This window comes from Ciconia boyciana, chromosome 2 (genome assembly GCF_034638445.1).
Source record: "Ciconia boyciana chromosome 2, ASM3463844v1, whole genome shotgun sequence".
Taxonomy (NCBI): domain Eukaryota; kingdom Metazoa; phylum Chordata; class Aves; order Ciconiiformes; family Ciconiidae; genus Ciconia; species Ciconia boyciana.
The window spans coordinates 118,211,696-118,234,525 of record NC_132935.1 but is presented as its reverse complement, the minus strand read 5'-3'; the positions used below and the strand labels follow the sequence as shown (position 1 = coordinate 118,234,525).

Below are 22,830 nucleotides of genomic sequence, written 5' to 3'. Positions count from 1 at the left end.
ATCTGGCTGTGACCAGGGAGGTGGACCACACGCCCTGCATGCGTTGTGTAGTGAGGACATCTTCTAGGAGAATCCCACAGGGCTTTAGAGGGATCTGCAGGTATGAGGGTGTGCTCCCCCCACCCCAACCTCACCTGACCAACCTGAAAAACAAAACCTGAAGCCCTGGGGAGGAGATCACAAAGCAAGACCTGTGAAACAGGGAACAGAAACTAGATCAAAGGGAAAAAAAATTTAAAAACCCGCAAACAGAATCTCGAGAACAGAGGGATGGAGGAGTGCGTTAGCCCTAAGCATTCCCAGAGCCACGATTCAGGGTCAGCCTACTGGCATTACTTTGAGTCTGATTGAAGCATTCCAGAAATGAGATAATGGTGAAAGGAAGGAATGTATTTCAACTCCTCCGGCAGGAGACCCCAGAAAGGGAGACAACCCCTTCCTCCCCCTTAGGGAGGCATTGCAGGGCATGAAGTAAAAAACCGAGTAGTGTCCAGAAGGCAATTGGGCTTGCCTGTTCTGAAAGTGGAGGCTTATCAGTGGATAAGTGATAACAGCCCATACATTTTAATTCCAGTTGGTCCTCAAGGACAATTGGTAAAGTTTTTAATAGATACAGGAGCACAAATTTCACTATTAACACAACAAGATTACAAGAATCTGGGCCTGTGATCCGGACGGCAAAGAGTTAAAATTACTGGTGTGGAGGGAGCGAGTGTTGAGTGCCAAACTGCCAAGGTGCATTTATGGCTCCCGGGTGAGAAGCGCATGTCGACTGCTTGCTTTTCAATTAAAGATCACCGTGAAAATATTTTAAGTTTCCGTGTTTTAAATGGACGAGCCCGGCACCTGCCGAATGGCAGAAAGCAGGAGGCTGCAGTGGGGGCGCTTCATGCAGCCCCTGCACTACATGAGTCAAAAATCACTACTGTACCGCAATATCTCATTTTTGCTGCAGCATAAAATGGAATTTCTGAAGTCATAGCTGAGTGGGAGAAATTACAAATTCTCTCCAGAACCCACTCCCCAGATAACTCACCTCTCTGGCCGGTTCGGAAACCAGACAGGAGATGGTGTGGAACAGTCAGTTATCGGCACCTGAATGCCGATACAGCCCCACTCACAGCTGCTGTGCCAAACATTGCAAACTTAACAGCTACTTTGCAAGCAGCTGCACACCCATGGATGGCAGCCCTAGATGTAAAAGATATGTTCTTTATGGTTCCCGTAAAGGAGGAGGATAAAGAGAAGTTTGCTTCACTTGGGAGGGAATACAAGATACCTTTAAGAGACTCCCACATGGGTATAAACATTCACCCATGATTACTCATGCCACACTTGGTGAACTTTTACAGGCAGTCTCAATCCCCCAAGAAATGAAACTGCACCAATACATAAATGATATTCTGACTGGAGGAATTTCCCCTGAAAAGGATGGGGAAGCGACAGCAGCAGTGCGGCAAGCACTAAATAAAGCAGAAATTGAGATTCCACCTGGTAGATGTCAGGGACCAAGTAAAGAAGTAAAACTTTTAGATACTTGGTGGATAGCAGGTAGCGCAGTGATTCCTCCAGATACTTTAACAAAAATCGAAGAGCTGCAAATGCCCCAGTCGAGGAAGGATTTACAACAATTAATTGGAACTTTAGGATATTGGAGGAAGCATGTATCTGGATTTTCTATCATTTCCCACCCATTATACTCTTACGGGAAGGCAAACCCTGGCAGTGGAAATTAAAACACAAAGAGGTGGTCAAAACTCTAACTGAAGAATTAAAAACATATCAGTCACTGGACCAGTACACACCCACAATGCTATTATAGCCAAGTGGGGTTTCGCTGAACATGCTGCTTACTGTAACCTGTTCCAAACTGTCCCCAAGGGGCAAAAAAGACCTTTATTGTCTAGCTCAACCGCATTTAAAGAAACAGAACAACGAGACTCTGAATGGGAGACCGGACTTTTATCTTTAGTCCGAGCAGTTAAACAAGTTGTGAAAATACATCAGGGGCAACCTGTGCAAACTAGACGACCATTTAATTTGCTATAAGCAATCCTAAAGGGGACTAGTCCCCCAGAAGGAGTTGCACAACAACCCAGTTAGAAAAAGGTATGCCTACCTAACAGGAGTTGCAGAAAATATGCAACTAACTGAAGGACACACTAAGGTTTCCAAATTGCAGATGCCCATAAACACAGACCCTTTAGTGTTACAACAACCTTTTAAACCTTCACCCATTCTGGATGCACCACCCCTCACTGAGGGTACACCAACAGAAAACATTTGGTTTATGGATGCTTCAGCAAAAAGGGTAAACAGTAAATGGCAATATAAGGCCATTGCATTAGATATTACCACCAGCAAACAAGTAGTAGAAGAAGGTGAAGGCAGTGCACAAGTAGGAGAAATAAGAGCAGTTGTTTTGGCAGCACAGAATGGAGCAAAAATCATATATGTAGACTCTTATGCTGTGTGGGCCGGTGCCACACAGTGGCTCTGTCAATGGGAAACCTTGAATTGGGAAGTAAATAGATCCCCAGTTTGGAGAAACATAGATTGGCAATTATTACTAGATATAGCCAGGAAAACACCTTTCAAGATGGGATGGGTAAAAGCTCATGCTAAGGATAATCAACCAGCCACAAAGTGGAATCAAAAGGTAGATGAGCTAACTAAAATTAGGAAGATCACCTTAAATTCTGAGTGGTATCGATTGGGAGAATGGTTACATCAAAACCTAGCCCACATAGGTAAAGAAGCACTTTGCTGCACAGAGTAAAGGCTGGTGTATAAACAGAAAAACTTGTGAAACTATTGTGAAACTATTCTTACAGAATGTCCCCGGTGTAGATTGAAACTACAAGCAGATCATTCTGCTGAAGCACCACCGCTACATATCAATGAAGGGAAAACTTTATAGTCTTCATGGCAAATTGATTATATTGGATCATTCAAATCCTCTGTGGGTTATCGATACATCCTCACAGGAGTGGAAGTAGTCTCTGGCTTGCTTATGGCAACTAAATGTCGGAAAGCCGATGGGTGAAATACAGTGCAAGGACTATCATTTTGGTTCTCAAATCTACCTACTCCGGATGTTATCCAAAGTGGTAATGGCTCACACTTTTCGTGTAAGGAAGTGCAAGATTGGGCAAAACAAGAGAGAATTAAATGGGTATTCCACATCCCATGCTACCCCTAATTGAATGGGATGGTAGAAAGAGCTAATGGCTTATTGAAAAGGAATCTCAAACCACACAAGGCTCAATGGGATACAAGACTTCCCAAAGTACTTCATCAAGTAAATAATTGATATGGGCCTACTGGAAGCCCTATAAGCCGAGCATTCTTTGTAAAAACTGAGCTTAGCGCTCCACCTACTAGGAAAGAAGAATATCTAATGACATTACAGCCAGGACAGCCTGTGATGGTCGATTTACTATCCATTGGTACTGTGCCTATGACTTTAATTGAACCTCGTGGCCCACTTGCCTGGGAAGCTACCGATAGCAGTGGTGCAAAACATAGAATTAGTGCACGATGGATTTTTCCTTTTTCTTAACAGGGTAACCTGTTCAGACTCTCCCCACTGAAACAAGTCTCTATTTTCTCTTACAGCACCCCACAGGATGGCAGATGGAAATGCTGTGTTCATGTTACTATTCCAAACCCTAACAATGCTGCTCCTATTAGCCTGTGATCAAAGAACCTTAGAGTGACCATGGTCTCAAGCTCGTGTTAAATACTCCAGAAGTATGGGAATACACTCTAGAAAGGGAGATTTAAAGCTTTCTACCGTGGTCATGCACGGAACTGAAACATACTTAGAAAACAAATGGAGCTGGGATAAAGATGAAGCTGATTATAAAGTTCCTTGACTTTGGGGAGCAGCAGGGAAGGAAATTAAAATAGGATGCCAGATGATCAATGAGTCTACCCAGGAGAAGGCATCTCAGATTTCTGTGTACAACATTATATCAAACCCAATAGCCAAAGATACAAAACTTTGCACCTCTGACAGACTGGATTGTTGGTACTATTTCACCTTAGTACAACCTGTTTTCGTAGTCTGCCTCTGGGCTCACCATAGCACAGGACTATCCTTTAAATTTAAAATAGACATTACTGAGCCTAGTACAACAACATCTGGCCTGATTGTAAAGGATGAGAAAATTCTGTCCCCACAGATTTCTGAAGTTGGACCATATGTGATCAAAAATACAGGCCAACAACGAGTGTTATTTAATCCATCATGGTCTCTTAAATGAGTAGAACTACTGATGCAAATTAATATCTCTGCAATCAAACTGACCTGTTCATCATTCCTAGGTATGTCCTATGCAGGATAGTTAGCGTGGTTACATGGATGAACTCTCACCTCTCCAAAACGAACAAGGAGAGATGTGACCGGTATCATAGGGACAGGACTGGGAGTCTTAAATAGTATAGATGCTGAAGTACTCGTAAACAAACATGAGCACAACAACAAGTGATTTAAACAAATTTGAACACCCTTTGCAGTCTTCTCTATTAGCATTGGGAACTAACCAACGGCTCTTATCTGATATATTACCTCAGTGGGAAAGAATTAATGAAAGGGACCACCAACTGATTGTGGATGCAGTTGGTGTAGCCCAAAACAATGTTTCTCTAGCTTTTAGTTGTATCCAAGCTCAACTGTGGATGCAATCTATGGTAGCAGCAATTATAAGAGAAGGTGAAGAGGGCACCTTACCCACTGAAATTTGAAAGGTAATTGGGGATAACGCAACTACATTTGAGAAAGAATTCCAATCCTGGTCGTATTTGGTCAATTTCACTTATGACCCCATCAACAATAAGGCCACGGCTTTTGTCTTAACAATACGCAATGCTTCGGTATACACCATATACCCAATCATTGCATTAGGATTAAATCACAATGGAACTGTACTCTATCCATTAGAACACAGAGCGTGGGCCCAACAGAATGGAAACAAATGGCAAACTGTTGATGTTAACGCATGCATTGCACGGGAACAACAAGGATTTATTTGTGAGAGTAACACCATCAAAGCCCAAGACATTTGTCTTGACACTGAACAAAATGTTTGTCATTTTGAAATACAACCCAGTGAAGCCCCTGAAACTGTACTTGTATATATTGGAAAAGGATGTGTTTGTATGAGAACCCTTTGTGATTTTATATTTGTGGATAACATTACTGGAGATACAAGCAATCACTCAAATATTTGTGTTTGTAACTTTACTAAAATTACAGGATGTTGCTTTAATTATTCAGCTCCTATTACATCTTATCAGTTGTTACAATCTAATTATACACTGAGTCGAGATTTATTGCCTACCCCCATCGGAATGAATCTTACATTGGTGAAGAAACTACTACAACACGATGATCTGTGTCAACTGCTGGAACGTGTCCGAAACAATGGACACAAAACTCTGATCACTGTTCATCATAATGCAGAAGAGATACACCATATCTTGGAAAGAGTGAAGAAGGATTGAGAACACCATTGGTGGGAAACTCTTCTTGGATGGTCACCCACAGCAACGGGAGTGTTTAATCTTATGCTTCACCCAGTTGTGATTTTACTAACTCTAACATTAATGTGTCTATTGCTTATAATCATATTGTATATAAAGGTTTGGTACATGATAAAACAAATAACCCAACTCCAACCACCCAAAACATACAAACTAATACATAGCAAATAACAATACTTCGCTATCTACTTGCCGTGGATCTGTAAGCACATAAATTATCAATATACTGTTTATGGCACAGAAGCAAGAGGTGACCGTACCACCACTCGGTGAGAATAAGATGAATTGACTATAGTCACAGGGTGGAGTGTGATGGTGTGCTCCCCCCACCCCCGACCTGACCTTTTCCCGTAACCCTGCTCAAGCGATAACCACCAGTGGCGGTCATGATGGATGTGTCTGGTCATGATGGATGCATCCAGCTCAAAGTGGATTCAGGAGAGACTGATAACAACCCAATAGCCAAGGGCTAATTTATGGCAATGTGTCCACCTAACCACAGTGCTGGTCAATGTCCGACTCAAGTCAAGTTTGGAAGAAACTAGTATCTGTAGCCGGTATGTAAATACGACTATGAGTCAATCATCTTGCCCCCGCCAATAGTGAGCAGCCCAAGAGCCCTTTGAGCTCTCCTGCACAGCAGCAGGCTGCATGCCAGGATCTCCCCTTGAGTAGGGACGCCTCTCAAGGTTACTCCTCGAGGTTAAGAGATTCCTTGCTGCAACAGATCCTTGGTAAGTGACTAACAGCATGCTAAACTGAAATCTTAGGGAAGTGCTATAATGGATTGATTGCGCATATATAATCCTTTAGACATAAACCGTTGACCAAGTCTGGGACTAGGATTGGATGCAGCCACACCTAGACTCCTCTCTGAGAAGGAGTATAGAAAGCAAGGGGGTCCTTTTCTGAACCTCATGACTCAACGGGAGGGTCTCCCTGACAGCTTTGTCTGACCCTGTCCTCTATGCAGTAGATAATCAAGTGTACCTTGCCATCAAATCTTGTTAAACCACTGTCGCATTTACCATTGAACTTTGTTAGCTCACTGTTTTATATCACTAAAGTATATTTTTGCTTCTCTCTTACGAGTTAAGTGCACTCTTACTCCATCCATGACAGAGGCAGCGCTGCTTCCTCTCTCCTAGGCACTGGGACTGCAGAGCAGGGGCAGCAGGTGGGATGGGGGCACCCAGGTGAGGGACGGGGGCACTTGACAGACACGTAGGGGAAATTGCAGATATCTTCCACTGACGTTCATATAAATGCTAAAAGTGAAAGAACATACTGATTATCCAGAAGATAAGCCTGAAACATTTCCGTTTCTCTGTGTCAAGTACAGAGGCTAAACTCATTGGCTTGCGGTTTTATACGTCTTTAATGTAACACCTATCACGCAGAGGAAAAGGCATTTTATGACTGTGCACTGCTATGGTGAGGACCTTGACTGTGACTTGGCATTGCAACATAAGCTAAGGTAAATACTGCTGACATATACGTGTGAAGGTATGCCTGCTTCTTAAAAACCTGTGATATAAAGACATTTTTTTGGTGCTCTTTCAGATACAGTGTTGGATTATGGAGGGTAACTTGACGTACCTGCTGGGCAGAGGCAGCTCCAAGGACATGTCGGTGAGTCACTCCCCGCCAGGCTGCTGCCCTGCAAGCTGAGGCCAGTAGCACTTCTGAGGGGTCCAGTTTTGCCTATGGGGACACATAGTACTGGTAGGGATGACGGGGGTTTAGAATAAATCAGTGTGATTATTGTTCTCTGAAAAAAAACACTGAGTGAAAACATCTTTGGCTGATGAGACTGTGCTTGTGGAATAAGGCTGTCCTCCAGGGCAGGGGTAGTGCTAGGAGTGTCCTATGGAGGACAATCCGACTGGGAGATGTGCTGCCACCCATCTTCTTTAGCTGTTTGCTGTCACAGGTGCTGCCCAGGGATGCAGAGGTTGCTGCTGGGGGGCTGCAAGGGGCCAGGCAGCAGGGAAGGGGCATGTCGCTGCTGCTGGTGCAGCCTGACAGGTGCCAGGAGAGCAGAGCCACTGGTGTTGAAAGGAAAACCAGCCATCCCTGTTAGCAGAGTAAAGTCTTGGTGTGCATGAGCTGCTGGCAGCAGCAGTTTGTGCTGGCACAGGCCAGGAGGGCAAAGCTCCTGCTGGGGAGGAGGGAGGAAGGGGCAGAAAGCCTCGTCTGCACTTTGGGAAGTCGCCCCTCAGGCCAGAGCTGCCACCGCTGATCTCACCTGGGGTGGAGAGAGCGTGCAACGTGCCGCACCCACTGGTGACCTGTACATGCTGGTGCCTTTACAGCTGAAAACCTGCTTGAACTGTGCAGGAATCTGTGCAGGAACTGTGAACTTGTCCCATGAAGGGCTATTTCTGGCACTCAGCTAACCGGAAACACAGCTTTTAGAAGATGAGCATTTACATGTCAGTTCCTCCCTGAGCTCTGCTCCCTTTCTCCTTTCTGAAGGAAATGTGGAATAGGACCCCAAAACATATGTCGGGGGCTCTCAGCCCTCTGGCCGTGCCCATTTGGTTGCTGGTTTGGGGATGCTCCCTGTCTCTGGCCCCACCTGGACTGCAGGCACAGGGCTGGGCACCCCACATGGACCCAGCAGGGGAATACTGGTAACCTCTGGTTTACTACCACAGCTGCATTTTCCTTGATCTCCTCTGCCCCTCTGGTGCAAGAACCTCATCCTGGATCTTGCAGAGGAGGTCTGGTCACTCATGTTCATTCCTCGTTTGCATCCTCCAACACAGCTGAGGCACAGCTGTTTTGTCCTCATGCAGCTTGGTGTGAGCTGACTTGTGCCTAGTATATTTACTAAGAGGGTAATTTGGGATTTGGGCCTCATGAACTTCATTGTCCTTGAACAGGTGGGTTACACGACACCAACATCTAACTTCTCTGCAGCCTATGAATATGCCTTCTTCTACCCAGAACTGGACATCAGCTGTGATCCTGAAAATATTCCAGCATTTGCATCTGTCTTTTTTCCAGTGCTGTACTCTCTACTGTTTGTGACTGGCCTCGTGGGAAATGCTTTGGTTGTTTGGGTCCTAACAGTCTTCAAGAAAGTCAGGGCCATGACTGACGTGTATCTGTTGAACCTCGCCATCTCTGACCTCCTCTTTGTTTTCTCCCTCCCCTTCTTGGTTCAGTACTCCATCGTGAGCCAATGGACTTTTGGAAATGCAATGTGTAAAATCATCAGCTCAGCTTACTTCATTGGTTTCTACAGCAGCGCCTTCTTCATAACCATCATGAGCGTCGACAGGTATTTGGCCATTGTCCATTCTGTTTACGCTCTACAGGTTCGGACAACTGCCCATGGGGTTATCACCAGCCTGGCCCTTTGGGCAGTTGCCATTTTAGCATCAGCGCCAGACTTAATTTTTTTCCAGGAAGCGAATGACAATAACCAGACTAAGTGCATCCCTCACTATCCTGACAGCAACAATGGCTGGAAGACTTTCAGTAATTTTGAAGTCAATGTGCTGGGGTGGCTGATCCCTGTTGGTGTCCTCATTTTTTGCTACCACAGCATCTTGAAGAACCTGCAGAAGTGCCATACTCAGAACAAGTACAAAGCAATGAAACTGGTTTTTATTGTCGTCATTGTGTTTTTCCTCTTCTGGACCCCCATCAACATTGTGCTTTTTCTGGACTCTCTGAGGAACATGTACATCATCGATGACTGCCAGACAAGCCAAAGGCTAGACCTAGCCATGGAGCTGGCTGAGGCACTCTCCTTCATCCACTGCTGCCTCAACCCGGTCATCTACGCCTTCGTGGGTGAGAAGTTCAAGAAGCATCTCTGCAAAGCTTTCAGAAAATATGCACGTTTTCTATTGATCTGCAAAGACTACAGTGCTTTCAATGGGCGCAGCCTGGACAAGCACTCTTCTCTGCATGCGGCATCCTCACAGTCATCTTTTGTTGGCACTGTCTTGTAGAGCTACAAGTCAAAAACTTTCATCCTGAACAGGTAACCTGAAGTTGAGAAATCCTCCCAGCAGGGCATCCACAGGGATGCAGTGTTTGGGTAACCTTTTAGGACAGGAAAAGTAGAAGCAGCTGCCTGAGCTTGCTTTTATCATAGTTGCCTTTGGGGTTCTTACTTTTTAGCATCTTTTTTAGCATCTTCCTCCCTTTCCTTTGGCACGTCCTGCCCTGCCTGCTTTGTGAAAGAGCGGCCGAAATTACCAGCAGACTCCTGCACTGCCCAAGCAGCACGGAGCCGTGTCTTAGAAACATTTCTTCCTCCACCTCAGATTCAGTACCGAAAGGAACTGTGTATGTTTCTGAACTTGGGACACTTGGCCTCTCCTTCCCTCATCTCAGCAGAGTGGATTGGTTTCGTAGGCAGGGACGGGGCTCACAGCAGGAGTGGGAACCCACACTTTGGAGGGAAACAGTGCTCAAGTTTGAGGCATCACGCCAGGGCCTGGCTCCCAGTTGACAGATTTGAATGAGGCTTCCAGCCTAGAAAGAGCTTAGTGAGTGAATAATTAGATGTGTTTAAAGCAGCACAAGAAGCAACAAAGAAATAAATGCTATGCACGTGTTTTGTTGAAATCACCATGGATTAACATCTAGGTATGATCCTGACTCCCCATCTGCTTCCAGGGCCTGCAGCTCCTGGGCTGGAAGGGTTTGGAAGCTGTAGCCTAGAAATGACACTGTGGATGTCAAGAAAAAACCCTTACGGGAATGAAAGAGTGCCCTAGGGATTAGTGGAGAAATAGTTACCAGGAAAAAAAGGCTGAAGAGTGGGAAAAATACTGAGTGTGAGCTGAGAAAGCAGTAAGAGTCATATGTCAAAGCTTCCTGTGGACCCACTGGCTGGTAAACCACAGGGTGGGGTGGTGGCTGCTCTCAGCAGAGCCCTGACCAGCTGTCTGAGGATGCCCAACACAGGATGGAGAGAGACACAAACATGGGTAATACACCAAGCATCCTGTAACTCAGGTAGTATCTAAAGCGGACGGCACTGGCTGATTTGAGTGGCCAGAGGCTCCAGAGATGCCTAAAACCCAGATGCCACTCACGCTTCCCCATGAAGGAACTTTTTCAACACTTTAAGCAACTGATGTTCCAGTATGGTCCCTGTTCTTGACCATACAACTGCGGTTGACCTCCCAGTTACTGTTCCAACTTGGTAACTGTGAATGACTGATTTATATGTGAATGGTTACCCACGCCTATACATATAGATATACATATACATACATACACATACATATATCTGCATACACATGTGTTTATATATACACAAATATATACACATACGTATATGTGCATATATATATCTATCTATCTTTTTAATATATACCAATATTGATAGATAAATGCAATGGTGTTCTGAAGCTTTTAGTCCTGATCTATTTCTCCCTACAAGATATCACCATATTTGGAGTTTTATAATAAAGATACTGCATGCAGTGTAATTGCACAATCCTTGCACCTGAGGAACCTATATCATTGTTAATTTCAGCTTGTGCATTTTATTCTGTCCTGGGCAGTTCTACAAAACTGACAATCCCTCCAGCTGCCTCTTCTCTCCCTCCTCTCTCTCCCTCCCTCTTCCTCCTCCCCTGGGAAAAAGAAGCGGAGAGTAGATTATCTTTTATTCTAGAAATTTAATTTCCTGTAAGAGTCTGCCCTTGTAGTGTTTCCACACATACTGAGTACCCTTGGGCTTACTTCCTAGAGTAGAGCAGAACAAAACACAAAATACAATTCTTTTGAACCACTGATCTTCTTCAGATAGGATTTACTATTTTAACGTGCACTCTGATTTGCACTCTGCAAGGTACAATATTTTGCAAGAATGGATCATTAACAGAAGGTGTGTAAGAAATACATGCTGCCTCGTGTGGGTCATGACACGCATTCTCCAAATTGTAAAGCAAAGACTGTGACCAGAGGAAAAGGTTCAGCTGCTGCCTAAATCCCAGCAGCAGGATCCCAGCCAGGCGCAGCAGTACAGCTCCTGCCTTTTAGGTGCCTTACCACCCTTCGGCAACCAGGCTTTTTTTGTATATGCAAACACTCAGGTGCTCTAAAAGGGGATTCACAAAAATTCTGGAAAAAGCCAAAGGGTGGTGTGCAGGAGGACAGCACCAGCTATCTCCCCTGCAGATTCACAGTGTGAGTCCTCTAGATCACACCTCGCTCTGCTGAAGCACAAGAGATGGGAATGATTTCTGCAGCCCCATCCTGCAGCTCTTGTGTGAGTGCTTTGGCACAGGTGCTGGAGCCCACTTGCCCAAACTGGCAAGAGGATGGCCTTTCCCTGGGGCTGCTGAGCATCTCTGCTAGGGGATATCTCCCTCTTTTCAGAGGTTTCATTGATTGCTGTTGTGTAGCTGTTGGAGTTGAGGAAGCCCAGGGCTTCCTCACAAGGGCTGTAACTGTGCAGTGTGAGGGTAGTATAAACGTGCAGAGCCTTCTTTGCAAAGTCTTTCACTTCTCTAGTTCTCACTATAGTCTAAAGGGCATCTTCCCCCTGCTGCTGCCTCAGCACTGCTTGCAAACCCTTCCTGCGGGGAGGCAGGACATGCTTTCTGCAGCTCAAAGTATTTACTGCCAGACGCAGCTGCCTTCCTCCATCGCAGCAGCAACACCAGGAGCCCTGAGCTGGACCTGACCTCAACTTCTCCTCACAGCCCAACTGCTTTGAGCTGCTACTGCTGCCTTCCTGTGCAAAGGGAGAAGGTGAGACCCACATCTGGAGGCTGCATGGCTGGCAGGACCTGTCCTGTGTCTCTGCAGGTGGCCAGGAGCATCCCTGCAGGTCTCAGAGCTCCTCTCCTTTCTGAAGGGACAAGCCTGGGAGCAGTCTGCTGCCCTGCCAGTGTCTGTGAGGGCTCTGAGGGCACAAGAGAGCAGGAGGCATCTTCCTGCATCTGTGCAAGCTGCTAGGCAGCTTGAGGGTAACACCAAATTTTAGGGTCATCCCAAGAGCTGGGAGCACAAGAAGCACCCAGCTACTGAGGCTAGACCATCCTGCACAGACCCTGTGCCTGTTCACCTGCTTGCATAAAAAGTACCCACCACAGTTGTTATATTGGTCCTGCTCATATCTGCTACTTAGCTTTATATCCTGATATTGTTTTTTCTTTTTGCTGAGATGATGCAGCTTAAAGAGGATTCAGGATGATGTTGGCACATTAAATAGCTAGATCTTCTCTTGTTCTGGCTTCAGCGTGTCATCTTAAAACAGAAAGCAGCGTAATTGGTACCCACGTTCAAGCTTAAACCTAAAATACATACTTGTTTTCTTTTGATTTATTGGTGTTATTTGCAGCAGAGGGTCCCTTCTACAGAGGGTCTCTGTTAGAAAGATCGAGTCTTTGTCTGATGCTATCCATGATGCCCTGCAGGCCTTGACAGGCTGGAGCATTGCAGTGGCATCAGTGGGGCTCGTCTTGCACAAATGTCACTCACCGCACTGTGCAAACCTGTGCAGCACTTGTAGAGAGCAAAAGGGTATGTTTAAGGACCCACACTGTTGAACTACACCAGCAAAAAGTGGGATGTATGAGGACAGATCCTTCATTGCTAGATCCCTCAGAAAATAGTGTGAAGTGGGACCTGGCGGATTCTTCCATATCTCTCAGCTATGAGCTGCACAACTGCCACTTTAGCACAGGGAATGACAGTCTCAGCATCTTGTTCCAAAACTGCATCCTGGAGTATGAAGCTAGTCCATATCTGGCTTTTTCTGGCATTATGCTGAAGCCTCCTTCCCCAGGCAACTTGCAGACAACACTAATTAAATCCTTGGCAGAATCTCTGGCCTTCAAGTCGCTCGTTCAGGCCACTGCATGCAGTCTGGGGATGAGGATGGGAGCTTCTGACTTGATCCTTTCCAGAGGAGCCCTCCCAGCCAGCAGCGCAACTCTGCCTCTTTCTGCTGTGGTAGCATTCAGCCACACCCGGAGGTCAGAACCAGTCAAAAGTTTTACGAGGGAAAAAAAGAAAGGTTAATGAAGGGTATTAGTGTCCTGCACCTCTCTTGGCTGAAAGATGCTCCTGCGCAGAGATGGGCCTGCATTAGCATGCACAAAACTCCCCAAGCCCCTGGTAATTGTATCGTGTCCAGGATAATCCTATTTTATTTTCAGCCTCTTGAAAACACTGATTTAGTATACCAGGTATGAAACATCATGGAAATTACTAACTGTGCCAGGAGAGGATCCAGAAAGGATAACAGAAAAAAACCCTCATGACTTCAGGTATTCTGTCTGGATGTAAAAAAAGTTTGGGAAATTGAAAGAGAATTATATCCTTAGTCTGAATATGTCAATTTTAACTGTAACGTGTGGGCTGGCATGCATTTTTGGTTAATATTTGTATCTCAAAGGCAGCAAGTAATGCTGGGTAAAGCAAAGCTGCTGCTGTACTACGCCAGTTTTGACACACGGCTTCTGTGCGGTGTGCTTCTGCCTGACCATGCGCTTCTGCATAAATCTGTATTTCTGCTGACTTAGCTGAAATGCCAAAATGTGCAGAGCCAGGTCACAGAAATCCCCGCCTCAGAATAGCAGTAACATGAATTGAGTTCCCACAGCCTCTGCTGACGAGTGCATCTGCTGGGGCCTCGCCCTGACCCAGCGCCGCTCTCATCTCACGGCCAGCCAGGACCGTCCGTGCGGGTCTGGTGTGCTTTCCAGCAGTCAGTGCAGGCAGTGTAACCCTGGCATCAGCAGCTGGGTCAGACTTACCGTGTAGAATGAGATACATGTAAAAGAAGAGTACTACCAAGCAAACAGCAATGTCTTCTGTGTTATCCCTGTAAATACTGGTTTTCCTCACCATACTCTGGTATCCAGGCAGACTTCCCACTAACATTAATGAATGTGCGACGTGCATGCATGTCTGCATCACCAAGACATTTATCCATTTCTTCACCTGGCACTCTCTGAGGATGTTCAGTTTCCATAATCCTCCATGTGCTTGTGTTTAGAGACAGTAAAGCACACAAGTTTTGAAAGAAAAGGGCACTCAAGCACCACAACCAGCTGAGGTCTTCACATCACATCTGTCTGTCCACCATTAGCTGCCCAGATAACCCTGCCTGTCCTAGAGGATCCTGCAGCACAAGTGCAGGAGGGGCTTGAGAACAAGACTATCATGCCTTCAGCAGTCCATTTTTTTCTCCTTTTTCTACAGAAAAAAACCCGAACCAAGCTGTTAACCGATGAAGTGCAGCAAGGCAATCATTCCTCAAAGCCCTGTTTGCTGACCCATACTTGGAGATAAATGTGATCTTTCTAGAAAACAAGAGCATAGTGCCCAGGGGTGTGTTGCACATGTGATATGATCTGCAGGAGTAAAGCATGGCCAAGCTTCAGCTCTGCCAAAGGGAGTGGGCAAGCTGAGAAACTGAGTGGATCAGAGGGTTTCTGCTCATCTCTCCATTTCCTAACAGCTTAGCAGCACGTGCATACGCTCCTCTTCTGTTTCAAAGACACCATGGTCCTCTCTGCCATGGAGGAACAGTCCCAGCCTGACTCTTTCCTGAGCCTGAACTCTGATGCTGAATTTACTGACAGATGACTGTGGAGGCTGTTTCAGAAAAAAGCAGATGAATCATGATCCAAAGGGAAATACTCATTTTAGTACCCATCTCTTGACCCAGCACCCAGCCCAGGGCAAGGGTTGTGCAGGACCTGGTGGACCAGCAGATAGGTTTGTGGCTGTCTGGGCAGGTTTCAGTCCTTCAGGAAGGCTACGCGATGCTGGAGCTTTCTGCACGTTGAAGTGGCACATGTGACGCCTGCCTCTGGGATGGATGCTGCCAGACTGGATGCAAATCCTTGATGAATTCTAACACACCACAGAGGATGAGAGGAGATTTCATTTGGGATCTTCAGAAAAATGTGTGTCTTTTGCAGCAGCAGGGGATGGATGCAGAATGCTGTATTCCTGTGCCAGTGGCAGGCTGTGGCTTCTTGCCACCAACTAAAGTGAACTCAAGCACAATTTGGTTAAAAACGTCAATAGGTTCTCTTGACTTCATGACTAAAGCCATGCTGAAGCAATATCTCTGTTATCGATTTCTAAGTTAACAGCAGCAGACAACTATTGGACCAGCACCCAGCAAATATGCAACACACACTAATAGGCATGTACAAGTACAGCAATCCTACACAGGAATTTGGCCCCTTAGGCAGCTCTGTACCTCTCATCTCCTAAATAGAGATGACAGGCTGCCTGAGCACAAGGGACAAGCAGCCTCAGCAGCACCGAGACTGCTGGGAAGCTATGAAATGCCCAAGCATCTCCCAACGCAGCAGGGAGAGAGGCTCACAAGCCACCTTGCATGGTAGCTGGGACTGAGGGTGACAACTGGGACGCTCACACCACACATGTCATGCTCAGGGGAGGCATTTCAGCGAGCCTGAGCAAGAGAGGAGCAGGCTACGTGCAGTGTTTGCACAGAGCCTGTGGCAGGACATCCTCTGGTGCCTGTGCTGGCTGGCACAGACACAGCAGCACAAAGCACCCTTGAAGCCACCCCTGCTCCCTGGACCCACGGCACCGGTGGCTTCACTAGCCTTCCTGGGCACAGGCTTTGTCCCCAGCCAGAGATGCCAAAGGGCACCTCTGCTTGCAGCTCACCAAGCTCCACCCCAGGCTTTTTCTATGGGGAAAGCACTGGCAGAGGAGACGAGATGTCAATGGGCATCAGTGACGGCAGTGGCACAGGTTGCTGGCACCTTGTGCTCAGGGGAGAGACAAGGTCAAACAGCCCTGTCAGGCAGACGCTGGCTGTGCCCTGCACAGCAGTGGGAAGCCCTGTCTGAGGGGAGCCCAGGAACCATGCAAATTTGCCACCAGCCCTGATGGGAAGGTGGCCAATGTCCCCCCTGTTTGGAGGAGTGGTGTCAGAGGGAGAGGGAGAGGGAGAGGAAGAGGAGGAGGAAGGTGCCCAGGTGGCTGTCTGAAAATGGCAGGTGCCATTTTCTTCCCTGCCCACCCCCCCTTCCTTCATGAGTCTTGCAGGGACAGACCGAGCCCCTTGCTCCCCATCCTGCCCTGAGCACAGCGGTGCTGGCTCTCACCAGGGACCAAGCGATAGAAATAAATGGCTTGTTCTGAACAGAGGTCCAGAAGAAAACTTGACCTCAAGGCATGAATGCATGTGCAGCATGTGAGGATGAGCACAGCGATGGACAGAAAGGAAGGATACAGCCGTGGCTGAGCACAGACTACCAGGACACTGCAAAAGTATTGATCGTCCCTTGTGTTTGACTCAGCACCAGCCTTGACCACAGCACCCAGCAATGTAAAGAGGTGTATGTGTCAAGAAGCGTTTGCAAACCAGCTGCCAGAAGGCAGTGTCTTTCCTATGCGACAAGGGATGGAGGAAATGGGTCTTGTTCCCTAATGCTCAGGTATTCAACTGGGCTGAGAGCGAAGAGCAATGTTGGGTGGTTTCCTTGGGTCTTTTGTCCATGCTCACTGCAAGGCAGACTGCATTTCTCCTCCCCTCGCTCGCAACATCTGCTTCTGTGTCTCTGCACTCGTGCATCTCTTGCATCATTCCTGCGCATCTCGGTGTCCTGTGTCCCCAACACCGTGCTGCCCCAAGGGGTGCTCAGCTGCAGCAGTGCGGAGAGAGGGGTGGTGCTGGTGCAAATGTACCTGATGGCTTCAGTTCTTGTGAGCAGCACAAGGGAGGGAGAGAGGAGGAAAAGGAAGGAAGGAGGGAGGAAAGGAGCTTCTTTTTTCAGCATTTTGAATGGCAGCTTGCTGGAGAGCAGCTGTGCGGCTGTTCCTCCTGCCTGGATGAGCCCAGGAAGGAAGGGATGTGATCGCCCAGCCAATGGCTTCTTGCTCACTTTCTCAGGTCTTATGTTATTGTTGGAGCCGACCCCACAAGCAGCACAGCCTCGGCAATGCACTCCAAGTGACGGGTGTAACTCAGGTACACACTGAAACAGGCGGATCCAAGCGGCTCGTGTGCACATCACCTGTCCCAGGGGAGGAGGACACCTTCCCAGGAGACCTGGCTGAGCCTCTGTCACCTCTCCAGGGCAGGAGAGCACCATCCCCACATGGCGGCTGGAGCAAGGGGAGGCTAACAAATGGCTCAGGAGCCCAGATGTGGTCACCAAGGCATGAGTGAGCCTAAGCACTAAGCTGTTCAATCCCCTTATCCCTTACGTGTTATTTCTAATGTGGGGATAAATGTTTCTCTTCAATTCTAATACCCGTTTGGGCTGCACTCCTTTTGCTTGCAGAAAGCGTGCAAGCCTTCAGCTTTCTGTGGCTCTTCCCTTCACCAGCCCTCGGGCTGAAACATTTTAATACCTAGACATACCTTTTCTCTCTCTCACTCTCTCTCTGGGTAATTTTTGCCTCTCTACCTTTTAAATTAAGAATAAATGCATCTCCCAATGGTGGCTGGAAAGCCACCAGAGCTGGGTTGTCTCCTTGCATGTCTCCAGGATAGTGACATGAAGGGATGAGGCTCCCTCTGCTGGGTTTTCTTTCAGAAGTGAGGCACAGAAATGATTTCTGCGAAGGGCTGTGTGTGCATGTGATCAGTGTGTGGTGTCCACACCTGCACCAAAAGCTGTCGGGCAGGCTCCAGGCAGGCAGCAGCTCTGCTGCAGGAGAGCACGGGAGGAACAGGATGCTGCTGCGGCAGGGATGTGCCTGCAGAAGTACCTCCACCCAGCGGACAGAAAAGACAAGATGAGAGTTTTGGAGGATAAATTAAGAGAAGGGGGGGAAAAAATGTGCAGCAGGGTTCAGTGCAGTCACGACTCTGGTGTGTGTCACGCTGCTGAGCTGAGCAGAGCAGCTCTGCATCAGAGAGCTCCAGTGGGACTCGGGCTCCATCCCTACTCGCTGCCCAGCCTTAAGGAGGATTTCTGAAGGATACAGCCTGAACAATACAGCTCCCGGCTCCATGGCACACTACTGACAGTGCGGTGAAGGTCACAGCTGCCTGGGTTTTGCTCCTGCCCCTCCACTTGAAACAAATGCAGAAGAACCTGGCAGGGCTTCAGACTGTACGAGCTCTTTCTTGGGACGTGAGCCATCTGGGTGCTGCTGTTGCTTTGCTTGGGGAAGCAGTGCAAGTGCCTGTTGTAGCTGCACCCAGCGACACAGTGCCATCACCGTCCAGCCGTGGCTGGCGGCCCCAGGGGAAGAGAACAGATGGCTGCCTCCCAAGCTCAGCACCCTTTGGGAGCATTTCAAATGCACCATTCAGGCTTGTAAGCTTTCCAGGGTTGAAGGCTGCTCCTCGGAACAATAATTTGGATAAGCTTTCGTTGTGTCTTCAAAGTGAAAGCCAAACATGATGCAAACGGCCATGGTTTACAGTCAAAGTTAGTTGTAAAACCAAAACATCCCAGCAGGTGTCTGCATAGCAGAGTCAAAACAGGACCATATCTGTTCTTTTATCATCAATGTACAGATGCTTGCAAGTTTGTGTGGATGTAGCATCTCCAGAGACTATCCTCCACACTAGCCCTTTTTCTCCCTATCTACAAGGAATGAAATCCTCAAGGGACATTTCTGCTACAACTACAAAACCGCATTCTGCCTCTGCTTACTCATTCCAGCTCTGCCACGGTCTCAGCTGTAACTGCTTTCCACATGAGCAAAGTGATAAATCAAACAAAAAGAAACAGGCAACTCCGGCAAGTCTCTGAAGTCCATCAGCCCATCAGCCCTGCAAAGGAGACTCCAAAGAAGCTCTCGAGAGCCCTTCCTGTAGGCAACCACCACCATCAGGCTTCCCCACAGGGCAGCAAAAGCAGGGTGTGCTGGGGAGAACAGTATTTTGATCCTTCAGGCCGCAAGTTTCTTTACCAAGTGCTTTAGACCACAAAGCTTGAACTTGCCAGTGCTGCTGTGCAAAAGCTTGCCACCCAGAGCTGACCTGGCAGCCTGGCCACAGAGCAGGGGGAGATGCCGCTGGTGTGGAAGTACCACTGATCTCCTCAGATGTTCAGAGAAACAAGTTTTCAAATTCGGAAGGCAACTCAGAGGGAGATGGAATAAAAAGAAAAGGGGATTTGTCCCCTCTTTACCCACTATATCCCTGCAGAGCACATCATTTACTCTTGATTTCCTCCTCTGAAACCCTCCTGTGCCTTGCAGTGGGGAAGTCAGCAAGCTCTACCTAGCCCTTCTCAGGAAAAGTCTCTCTGGTTACCAGGGATGCAATGTCTCTTTCTTTTTGTCTTGGAGAAACATAAATACTTTTCCTCCCTCACGTATGGACCAGAATGAAAGTCTTTCCAGCAGCTTTCTCAGACTTTCTTATCCCTGAGCTGTGTCCTGAATAGCAGAGAGTGAACAGAGGTCGAAGATGGAGAGCAGAGATATTTCTTGATGTTGCATTTGTCTTTCAGGTGGTGTTCATTTCATACCTATTCATCTTGCACAAGAAGCGCACACCGTGACAATGAGCAGCACTCTTATCTAGGGTTATCACTAACAGCAGAATACAACAGAAAGACTTTTCTGTCTCCCAGGGAGATCTGTTGAGGACATCTGTGACTCAACCTGACTTGGTTTCTCTTTATTTGAAGTCCTCCAGTTAAAACCTGTGTGGGTACTCCTTGCGGCAAACCTCATTTCTTCACGAGGGTAATAGCCTGCTCTGTGTTCTGTTCTGGTTGAATTCTGGGCAGCAGGAGAGGAAAGGGGTTGATGAATGCCTTCAGGGAAACCCAGCTGCAAGGAGGTCTTTTCTACCCAGAGGCAAGTGGTGACTGGGGACTGTCTCTCCTGCTGTTACACGGACAGTCTTGACTCTTATTTGCAAGGTTTTTGACTGCAAAAAGCAACACCAGAGGTGCTGTGCTGAATATTGGTGACCCAGGAGCGGGTGCCCACCAGCACGAGGGTGGCTGTGGCTGCCTGGGCTTTGGCAACCCACGTTTTACAGATCAGCAGCAAACCAGCTTAGCGTGTGCAGGTCCCCGGTGGGGAAGCTCCTACTGGATTATCCATACCTTTTTTATAAGGCTGCAGGAGGTAGGGGCTGAGGAGGATGCAGCCCTTCATCATCGCATGAGGACATGAGAGACAGGTTTATTTGGGTGTCCTCTGAACCACAGCACACCTTCTGCAGGACCCACGGCCAGGGCAGCACTGCAGGGGTAATGTCAGACTATCACCAGCATCGAGGAAACTTTCATTTGCCTTTCTGAATCTTATGGTTCTCACACAATGAGAATGTTTCCTTAGTACCGTATACCAGAAATTATCTTTCTGAAAGTTGAAAGTTTGTAATTTTGTCAGTCATAGCTTGTACTTTCAGTATGTGGGGAGAAACTGTCCATCAGCCTTTTGATGTTTTCCTGAAAAAAGTGCAGAGTTCTCTACATCTATTTTTAAAGAAGGGGCAGGATGATGCTGCTGGCACTTGTCGGAGAAAAAGGTGAGTTTTGAAAGTCTGCTGCTCTGGCCCTTTACTGTTCCCTAACCTTTAAACTTTATTTTCAGCAGTGTATCTTTGCTGTTCCTGTCTAACACCTAATCAGGTATTGGTTCCCTGATTATATCCATGGGCACTTGTCCTGGCCCATGTGTCTGACATCGCTTGCATAATTTGGCTGACGTTGGAGGCCCACAGTTTTACCTTTGGTATATTGCTATGTAGCTGTTGGGGATGTAACCTTGGCTAGATAAAGCATAACGTCATGAAAAAACACGTAATTGGCAGAAATACCAGAACTAAACTTACACAAGAATATTTGCCTGGCAACTCACTACACCAATCAATGAGCAGTGGCTCAGACAACCTGGAAGACGCTCTCCACCCCAAAAACCCCATCCAGTTCAGCCTGTATGGAGGCAGCACAACTCTGCCTTCAGGGAGAAGGCATTTTAATCTCCCTTGGCATCTGAGGCAGGGACAGTACCTGGAGGTGTTTCCAGGACTGTATTCCTGCGTGTGCTGGAGGACCTTGGTATTGGTACAGCCCCCAACTGGACGCTGTGTCTCGGATCCCCATGAGAACGCACCCCACTGCACAGCCTCCTGCCTGGTTTCACCCCTGCACAGCCTTCTGCTTGGTTTCACCACAGATGAACTGCTTTGTATGTCCCAGCAGTGCCTGGAAATGTGCTACGTGGCATCCCAGTTGTGGGTGCACCTGTAGCACAACCCTGAACATGATGCTTGGGTCAGGGGCCAAGAAGGCTCCTTGATTAATGAACATGCCAATGCTTTAAACCCTCAGACTCCTCCAGTCCACTGGAAGCCCTGGGCTGCAGAGAGATGTTACGCTCAAAATCTTGTTTATGGGCAAAGAGGAGGCACAACCTATGTGTAGGCAAAGGCAAGAATTTATTGTTAGTGTAATGGCAATCTCAAGGCTCCAATCATTCACAGTCTAGATCTGCTGGTCACAGAAAAAGGAAGAATACTAATGCAGTTAAATTTTTTTTGCACACACATAGTTTCTAGCCCTTTTCCTGGTGTTATGCTCACCCTTGCCCTGCTCTTCTGGGTCCTAAAGCCGGTGATTTCACCCAGGTGGTGGTGGTGGGTTGGGGTGTTAGAGTGAGCTGACAGCATCTCCAGCCTTTCCCTGCATGAATGCGATGTTCATGCTGATGTTTTTTTCTGCCTCCCTTTAGGATCTGCTTGGGGTCATTTTTATATGTTTTCTAGCATGCTTCTGTACCTTCTTCTGTCTTCACTGGTCTGCAACCTCATGTTACACGCAATTGACTATGTGCAGTGCCCCTTATGTATGTTAGATACTATTTTTGTTCTGTCTGTTACCTCTAAACTCAGTTTTGCCAGCTCCAGGTCTGCTTTTTTTAACTGACCATCAGTGAGCTGTGTATAGCTGTGGGGGTCCCCAGTGCCAGCCTGTGCCCCATCTTTTACCATCCCACACCTTTACTCCTCTGTGCTGCCTCCCGCGTCCCTGCTGCTCAAGGCCCCTGCTATCATACCAGACCTGTATTTCTATACACTGTACCATTGTGTCTGAGTCAAAAATATCTCATGCTGCATAGGATAGGGGGAACCGAGGAGGTGAGAGCTTTTACACACCAAGTATGAAGCTCCTAAGGCATTTCTGTCTTCTGTGGAAGTCCTGTCCTCCATAAGCCCTTCTGGCCCTCTGAGTGGCCACATCCTGCTTCACAATTTCACAAGGCCCAGCAGGACTGGAGCAGAGCACATTAATACTTTTTCAGCTCAGCCCTGAAGCTCAGCCCAGGAAGCTGCCCTGCCAAAGTTCACATTTCATAGGACAGGCATGAGCACTAGAG

The 22,830-nt window shown here is 47.4% G+C and overlaps 1 protein-coding gene across 1 annotated transcript; it reads left to right on the top strand.

Moving 5' to 3' along the window:
• Positions 1–6,973: 6,973 nt before the first annotated feature.
• Positions 6,974–14,834, top strand: LOC140647060 (C-C chemokine receptor type 8-like). The gene is made up of 4 exons (XM_072851421.1): positions 6,974–7,024; positions 7,111–7,179; positions 8,436–9,547; positions 14,740–14,834. Exons 2-3 carry the CDS (start codon positions 7,126–7,128, stop codon positions 9,513–9,515), a joined length of 1,134 nt encoding a protein of 377 aa, XP_072707522.1. The 5' UTR covers positions 6,974–7,024; positions 7,111–7,125; the 3' UTR covers positions 9,516–9,547; positions 14,740–14,834.
• Positions 14,835–22,830: the final 7,996 nt, after the last annotated feature.

Coding starts and splice junctions, on each gene's coding strand:
- LOC140647060 (XM_072851421.1), top strand. CDS start 7,126: ATGGAGGGTAACTTGACGTACCTGCTGGGCAGAGGCAGCTCCAAGGAC. Junction 7,180..8,435: donor GCAGCTCCAAGGACATGTCG/GTGAGTCACTCC, acceptor GTCCTTGAACAG/GTGGGTTACACGACACCAAC.